Source organism: Euprymna scolopes, chromosome 31 (assembly GCF_053919585.1).
Source record: "Euprymna scolopes isolate OS-2025 chromosome 31, ASM5391958v1, whole genome shotgun sequence".
In the NCBI taxonomy this organism is placed as follows: Eukaryota; Metazoa; Mollusca; class Cephalopoda; order Sepiida; family Sepiolidae; genus Euprymna; species Euprymna scolopes.
The window spans coordinates 36,368,061-36,377,295 of NC_136512.1; the positions used below are offsets into that span (position 1 = coordinate 36,368,061).

The following is a 9,235-nucleotide window of genomic DNA, read 5'->3' on the forward strand; positions in this document are numbered from 1 at the left end:
CCTTTCTGTTTTATGTAAGCCATTTTTGCTTGCTTTATGGAAATTCTGATATTTTCAATGTTTATCCCGGGGTCATTGTAATATTGCCTTGTGACATTGGCAAATAGGCCTTTGGTACTAAAGCGTGGATAAGTAGGGGAGATAACTTAAGAAAAAAATTGGGTTTGTTTGGCAATATATTTTAACAATGTTTTTCAGCAAAGAGCAGAATCAATGATATGTTAATTGGAAAGAAGCAAACTCGTTTTGCCTATCACAAGTTCTTTTGGCACTAGTGCACATTAGCTAACTGTAAATATTTTTGCTTTTCATTTTCAAAACTAGTGAAGAGCAGACAATATAAAATCAATGAGTTTTAGACTTTTAATATTTTTATTTTATTTAAGAAATTTATCTTTAAAAAAAAAAAAGAAAAGCATTTACAATTTAACTTCCATAAATATAATTATATAAAAAACCTAATTTGACTGTTCTATTTTACATTTACGTAATGATATTTTCTTAAAGAAAGTTATAAAAAAATACATTCGACTTCATAATATTCTGTACTGAATTTTTTTTTTTGGGGGGGGGGGGGTTAAAAAATTAATTTCAAAATTGTGAAATATAGAATGTTAAATTCTATTTGTAAATTACAGAAACAATTTTGAAATATTGTTGCTTGTATAGTAAATTTAAAAATTAAAATTATTTCAATGAAGCTTTCCATAAATGTGTTCTGTCGTGTTACTTCAAATTTACTGAACTTATTTTGAATTATGATAAAATGTTGGTTTGAAAAATCACTTTTTGTGTTTTCTTCTTGCGAAAAAAAAAAAACAAACACAAAACAACTGATTAGCTTAAGTGCACTGGTGCTGTTTTTGTTTCTAACAAAGATTCTTTTGTTCTGAAATTGAAATGAAAACTTTTTATTGGCTAGGGGAAAAAAAAAGTTTTCAAGACTTTTTTTTTTTTTCTTCATAAAAATTATGTTCTTAAAAGAAAAAAAAAAATCTAAAACAAATTGATAAGTTTTCTCACTTTCTTTGCCAACCTTAAATTTAAAAAGAAAAGAATGCTGGCAAATATGATGTTGCTAGTGTTTTTACTGCTGGGCAAGCATGGTTCTATGTAACTAAGATTTTATTTGTTAACTCTTTCTTTTTTTTTTTTTATCAAAATGAATAATTTTGTTTCCTCATCCCTCGAATGATATTTTTCCCTTCCAAAATAAATGATTTTCCGCTGTTGAATTTCAGAGTGCAGCATCTCCTAGTTTTTCACCGTCCAAACCCACCTATATGAACCTTGACACAATTGAAAATATTGAAGCCGTCGCCAATTTGACAGTGAAGGAACTGAAAGAAATTCTGTCATTCCATTTTGTGGATTACAAAGGTTGTGTCGAGAAATGGGAATTATTGGACAGAGTTCGAAGGTTGTGGGAAGAACAAAAACAACAAAAGAAAGGTACGAACAATTGTTGCGTTTTCGTTGGCAATGCATGTTGGTTGGGGGAACTAGGTAGGTGTGTTCATTTTTTTAGCAGTGAGACATTACTATGTATTACTATGCATTGAGCACTGTTGAATTAAATAGAAAATGGGATTCATTGATTATATAAAGTTGTATGTTTGTATGTTCAGCTAAAACTCAGAAACTACAAAACAAACACTTACAAAGTTGGTATATTCTTGATTAGTATTGTTCTAGATATTGTCTAAAATTTCTGAAAAAAATATTCATTCTTTGATCCTAAACTGGTGCAGATTTTATCAGGTGAGGAGTCAGTTTTCCAACATTCATGTACTAAAGAGAAATAACTGATTTTTTTTTTTTTTCGAGGAGTTATTTCTCTTATTTAAACTCATTCCTCAAGTAATCTATAAGAGTGTGTGTTTGTATATTTCCAGAGAATTTATATTTAAGCTGGGAAGAGATGGAACTTTTAATATAAATGTTGCATTTTTGTCTCCGTAACCCTGCTAGTAATATATATATATATATATAGCTTAGAGCGTTAGAGGAAAAGAGCAAGCTCAATTCTATGAGAGGAGACTTATCTGGACATTATAAAGCTCAACAAGTATCAATGGAGCTTATATATGAAGACAATAGGAGTTGGAAATGAAGACACAGAACTATATATTGGTGGATATAGATTGGTTCATTTATTCAATAAGGGAATACAATCGATTAGTTGGGGATAAAGAGTCCCTTCTATCCCCCAACTAATCGATTGTATTCCCTTATTAAATAAATGAACTAGTCTGTATCCACCAATATATAGTTCTGTGTCGTCATTTCCAACTCCTATTGTCTTCATATATATATATATGTATATATATATATATATATATAAAAACAAATAAATACAAACGTTTCTTCATTTATCACTATGGTTTACTGTTATTTAAATTAATACAACATATTATGTTTCTGAATTTTTGAGATGCGGATTGGTTATTTGAATTCTACTGTTCTCATCTTGTGTGTCTTCATGTTTCGGTTGATGTAACCTCCGACCTTCTTCAGCTGTATCTTGTTGAACTCCGAAATATCTCTCTTTTAAAGTCTGGAATCTACAGGAGAATTTTGAACTGAACCCTTTAATTCAGTGGTAGTAGACTCTTGTTCCATTAGTCATTTAAAAGGAGGGAAAAGAGAAATCATCTATTATGGGACAATGTAACAATTATAGACAAGAAGAATGGTGGAGATCTTCCTCTCAAAAAAAGCAGTGTTGGTGACGATTAACTAGTATCGATATTATTAACATATGGGAACCGTTAATTGTAGTAATTTTTATATTTTATCTGTTATTTATAAGTAGTAATAAATAATATTTACATCTTGAAATAAAAATAGGCTTAAGGCTACTAGAATTCATTCTAGAATTGTCCACTTGCGCAGTGGTTAGAGTATTTGGAAAAATTCAGTTGTAAAAGTGACCTCCTTCTGCAAATTACTTAGGACTTCTATCCAACCATGATTTCTGGAACAAAAGCATGCTACCCCCATAACTTAAATAAATGGCGCCATTAGAAATTCTGTGCAGATTCCTGAGTTTGATAAGATACATCTGAAGAACGTCAAAGGTTACATCATCTGAAATATTGTGAAAATGACACTTAAGATGTAGTAATTTGAAGAATCCAAATATGAATAATGCAATAGATTTTGTAATACTCTATATATAATACGGATAAATTATTTGTATGTTTGAATGCCTCATTTGCATAAAAACCTTATAAAAAATAGTTCATAATAAATTAGTGTTATTCATTTGTAAGTTTATTGTTATAGTTGTTCTTTTTCATATATAAGTTTTATTGATATTGACAGTTTAATCAAGAAATGGGTAAATTATTAAACTTTCCTAAAAGTATTTAAGAAATAAAGCAAGGCAAGAGTTTGGAAAGGGTTATTAAGCCCGCCCTCACTTTCTCTTTCTCATTAGCAATGCCATGCCATATAGAGAAATGGGAAAAGATGACTGACTGTTCGTTCATTAGTAACCAACACCATGTTTTTTTATCTTTTTTAATAAGTACAAAACACACACACAAACGTACACCTAGATTATTGATTTTCACTTTGTTCGTTTTTTGATCTTATTTAAAAGATCAAAATTACCAAAATGTATAACTGTTAATATTCATCTATTTATATGAATAAATGCAAAAGTTTGACTTGTTTGTACACAACAATCTTATGAAGGAAATGTTTTTTTCTTTCACATCTTGGTTTCTAGTATTTCGAATAGATAATAATTTGATAATTCAAATTTGTCATATTGTGATTTAATGCAGTTTTGAAGCAAAGATAAGCTAGCATGTGTTTCTAGAGTCAAAACATGATACAATATTAAATAGTAAACAACATTGAGTTTCACTTTTCTCTGAAATCAAGTCATAATGATAGTTTACAGCTGTTCAAAGCAGTATTTATTGGAAGTAATATAAATTATAAAAGTTATAAATACTAATTATTAAAACAAAGCAATTTATTTTAAAATCAAAAATATTGCAAGTGTAATACTAAACAAACATTTTCATTATACATACCCTAAAGATATATAGTTGTTAATATTCATTAAAAAATATATCATAGTTACAAAACCCCTTTAAGAAATTAAATTTGAACCCTCTTGAAAAGGTGATCAACTTTAGCTCAAATACAACATTCCGACTTCCAGTTGTTGAATACTCTCGGACTGTTTACTATGTATGCCTGCTGACTTGGCATTTATGGGCACTTAATTTCCCCTAATTGTGTTGATTGCCAGTGGCCTTGAAGTAAGATGCTAGCCATGGAGTCAAGAGTGACTGTTGTGACTGTTCGAATCTACTGACCAGCAATAGTTATCATTTCCTACACTGATGATTGCATGAGCATGAACCACTGGTGTCTGTAGGTATGAAAATAATTGTTAATGTTTATTTGATATATACATATAGTTTTATGTAAATATTATGGTCAGCTATACAGCCTATTTTCATCATATTTGATTTACCATTTATTCATATGCTGGTATGCATTGGACAGCATTTGTGAAATAAGTTTCTATGATTTTAACATTCATACATTTACTAAATTCTATTCATGTATTGATCAGTGTTTGAATACATTTTGCCTCCAATGCATATACAGAATATATTTTATTGTTGGAATCCTTTTGAGATGAGTAATTTGTTTATTTACGGACTGTTATCTTCATAGTTGTTGTTTCACGACGTTTCGGCCAACTATTCCTCTGGACTTCATCAGGTGGTTAACCACAACGGGATAAGAATGCTGAGTTTCTTAATTGTATCCTCAGTAATTACTGCCTTCCATAGTTGTTGTCGGCTCACCACGTTTTGGTCAACTAATTCTTTGGCTGGCTTTATGTAGGATTGAAACTGCTATCTTCAGACAATACTTACCTGGAACCACAGCGAGATTCAACACCTCTATCCGCTATGCCATGGGCCCCAAAGGACGATCAAGGTTGGATTTTTGGATTTTTACAAATCCAATTTTTTTTTGTCCTTATCTGGTCTTCCACCTGATGAAGGCCAGAGGAATAAGTGGCTGAAACATTGTGAAACAGCTATGAAGATGAGGATAACAGTCCGCAAATAAATATACAAACATTGTTTCCCATATATATATATTTTCAGTGTAGCGACTGTAATATTTGTCTATAAGTAGAAATATATTTTGCTCTTTTTTATTGAGCACTCTTAATAACCTTGTAATTCACAAGATTTCCTTCCCGAATATCTTTAACTGATGTATGTGTGTGTGTGTGTGTGTGTGATATATAAGTAAAAGATGGTCACACACTTTTTGAAGAGACTTATGTTTGAATAAAATTTAAATAAGAAATTTGAAAATGTTGAAGTGTCGGATAAATGATAAAATCTTTTTTTATTTACTTTTTTTTTTTTTGTAAATCCAATATTTCGCTAATAAATAGCCTCTTCAGGGTAGGAAGTCCGGTGCATGATTTATTTATTTTATTTTTTTATTTTTCTTCATTTTGGTGTTATGATGGAGGCAATGCCTCGGAATAGAAGGAGAAATGTACATGCTGTTCCGGTGGGTCCACGTGTGTTATGCTCCAGTTTCGAGCAAGAATTTAAAGTAAAAGATGGTCACACACTTTTTGAAGAGACTTATCTCTATATAAATAAAATGAACTCATTTTTTCCCGTCGGATTTTGACCTTAATAGGATTAAAAATCAAGATATTTCATGCAAATATAATATGCACAAATGGCAGAACAATATCTGAGGTGTGTTATAGGCTTATTATTTCTCAAATTCCTCGATAATCTTAGATTTCTATACTTTTTCTGCTGAGAAGTCATGGCCAAAATCGGTTAAGATCAATGGAAGTGGTAAAATATTTTCTCTCTAATAAATTCCTCCTCCCCCTGCCACCACTTAACACCGTTTGGGGATCGTTCACAAGGAACAGTTGAGAAGAGAACACTGGTTTGGCTTCGTAGTTCTTTCATGTGAAGTTATTTAAAATCACTAAACTAAGCTGCAGTGCTCTGTGGCGTAGTGGTTAGCGTGCTGGACAATTCACATTATATTTTCACGTTCGCGCCGACCTACCGTAGTCGTTTTTTATTTTTTTTTTTCCTAAACAACTGGAATGGACTTTTCTTGGTGGCCGAACTGTTAACGTTGCAGATGTTTTTTTTGTTTTTTTTTCACACTTTATTTTCCTACTTTTACTCATGACTTCGGGTTTGATCCTTCCTACTTACCTACCATAACATTTTTTAAACCCCCCCCTTCTAATAAATAAATTGGTGGAATTAGGGGTTTATACCTTGTATTAAACCTATTTGATACCCAGACAATACTGGGTATATCTACGACTAAATTTGTATATTTTGTGGTTATTTAATGATTGCTTTATCCCCTTTTTTCTTTTTAGATCTTGAGTCGCCAATTTCAAATGAAGAAGAAACTTGTAAAATCTGCATGGATGCCACAATTGACTGCGTCCTCTTGGAATGTGGACACATGGTATCCTGTACTCAGTGCGGACGTAAATTAAACGAATGCCCAATTTGCCGTCAATTTGTTGTGCGGGCTGTCCATATATTCAAAGCCTGAAAAACAAAAAAAAAAACCTTTCTTGGTTAGGGAAATTATACATAAACATGCATGTGTTTATGTATACAGTTGTTAAAAAGAAAATTTGACCAGAGTGCTCAATTGTCAGAGTGCAATTCCAACAGTATTCATTAAAATGGACCCAGACTGTATATTATAAACAAACTTAACATACTGACAGGTGGCGACATACTCAGTAATCAGCAGTGTTGAACCAGAAGGCATAAATTACAAGAAAATCTGACATTTTGTAGTTTATGGCTTCTGACTAAAAATTGTTTACTGATTCTCTTGGTTTGTTTGTAATATTTAGTTTGTATTCACACACACACACACACACACGCACACACACACACGCACACACACCTGTTGGACAGAGATGAGTTTTTTTTAATTAATTAATTTTTTAATTACAGATAAAAATGCAAATTTGTTTTTGAAAGCTGAGAAAAAAAGACTAAACGTGGAGTTACCTCCCTTGAAGTTGCCCCCCTCTTTCTCTCTCTCTCACACACATACATACTGTTTCTCACTCACACACACACACACACACATATCCTCTCTCTCTCTCTCTCCACCATCCTCCATCCCTCTCCAAGAATGTTCCCTGAAGTTATTGAGCCTTTGAAAAACTGAATTGCAGTATATGACAGTCAAAATTAGAGGCGTATGTATGGGGGGAAGGGGCGATGGTCTACAAAAGCAATACAAGGAACAAACTGAAAATTTATGTTTTTGTTTTGTTTGTTTTTTTTTTAATTATTAAAGCCTCTTCTGATTAGAGAGTTCAGTCAAGTAAGTGTTTATTTTAATTAATAGAAAAATTGAGATTTGGTGAATAAAAATGTTTCTATATTTTTCTATTTCTTTTTAATATTAAATAAAGAAATTTAAAACACATTCAGCTTTCTTTTTTGTATTTGAAAAATATTTTTTTGAAATTCATATGCAGCAATGTCTTCCTTGCAAACTTATTTCTTCGTTTGCTGAAGTGTAAATGATGATCTTAAAATATGTCGGGGAAACGTTTGAATTCTGACTTCGATGGGATCATCAATACTCAATTTCAGATTTAATTGAAAATAACTTGTTGCCTGAGTAAAAAAATAATGTGACTCGCAGATCACTCAATGTTTTCTCTTTTCTCCTCTTTGTTCTGCTTTTCATAATCTTACGTTTAGAATAAATTCCTGGCTCCAAAATGCTAATTGTGTTCCTACTTAAATCCAATGGCTCTTATCCAAAATTCTCCCTACATTCCAAAAAAAAAAAAAGAAAAAGAAAAACTCGAAAAATCTATGATGTACAGATGAGTAGCCATACGATAATATTTCAAAAATTGTGTAAATTGATCAAGTAGTTTTATTTTCATGAAAAAATCATTTTTAAATGATTAATGAGAATTTGTAGGCATTACAACATAAATTTCACAAGTTTAAATTATCTCCCTTCGTATTTTATTTTTTTAGATTGTTTTCAAAATGGCAAACGGCACTGCTGCTCTTTGGTTACTCATAAAATATGATTTTATTATTTAGAAATTACTTCATCAGTTTACGTAATTTTTGGAGCATATTTCCAATTATGAGTTCCAGTGTCCGTCAACGTCTGGTTCCCTGTCTCAGTGCCCCGTCGATGTCCAGCCCCCTGTTCCAGCATTAGATCCCGTCTACACAACCTCGGCCAACCTAAGACATGTCATCATACCTCAGATGCCTGAATTTTGATCCTGTGAAATCCTCACTCCGAAACAATTTAGATACATGACATCCATTGTTTTATGATTTGCCATTCTCGTGTGGTGAATAAACATGCAATATCCATTGTCTTTAACTGTTCATCTGTGTTTTTTTATCTCTTTGCTATTGCCGTTACCTCTGTGCCTTATGTCTACTTTCTTAGTTGTATGGTTGATTGACACCGACACGATCTTTGGAGTCGGGCAGCAGCTAGTAAAGATGACATTCTGTTCAGACCTGACCAATTGCAATTGTGAACATCTCACCAGACTTTGCCTAGAATCAACCCCAAGCTCTTAACTATTATATAAAAGGAATTTTGTGAGTTGTATCGTTATTTTCATGGAAAGTGTTCGACTGAGCTTCAATCTATGGTCCCCCCTCGCCAAACTTTCACAAGAAACACTCGTTTAGCTGTAAACACTATCAATAATTCCCCCCACTCTTTATCTGTGCCTAAACCTAAACGTAGATTCCATGAACAAAGCTTCTTTCTTAGAACTGCACGCCTGTGGAATTGTTTTCCGTTTTCCTGCTTTCCGGCTGACTACAATATGGTTGTGTTCAAGTCTAATGTAAATAAGTTCTTGATGAGCCGCTCCATATAAGTTATCAAATTTACCAAATTTTCATTACTAATGATTACTATATTGTCCAATTTCTACTGTACACTCTTTAACCCTTATCCTTGAGTGGCCTCTTGGCCTTGATAATGTGGTGATGCCTATGTAAAAAAAAAAAAAAATGGACTCGAAAATGGCTGGGGCGATTATTATTCTTTTTTTTTTTTCTTGTCTTGTCTTGAAATTTTACACAAATGTAGTTTATATGCCTGGCAGTTTTTTTTTTTTCTTTTTTTTTTGTTAAGGTAGGTTTTGCATCAAAATGTCTTA

At 32.0% G+C, this 9,235-nt stretch overlaps 1 protein-coding gene across 6 annotated transcripts in view; it reads left to right on the forward strand.

Moving 5' to 3' along the window:
- The window catches only part of LOC145255692 (E3 ubiquitin-protein ligase RNF34-like), a 187,800-nt gene extending 180,297 nt beyond the window's left edge, over window positions 1-7,503 (forward strand). For all 6 annotated transcript variants that reach the window (XM_080114263.1, XM_080114264.1, XM_080114261.1 and 3 more), the window contains 2 exons: window positions 1,242-1,452; window positions 6,422-7,503. In XM_080114263.1, coding sequence (XP_079970389.1) covers window positions 1,242-1,452; window positions 6,422-6,603 — 393 coding nt within the window. In that variant the 3' untranslated portion in view covers window positions 6,604-7,503. The remainder of the gene's footprint in view (window positions 1-1,241; window positions 1,453-6,421) is intronic.
- The last annotated feature ends 1,732 nt before the right edge of the window (window positions 7,504-9,235 follow it).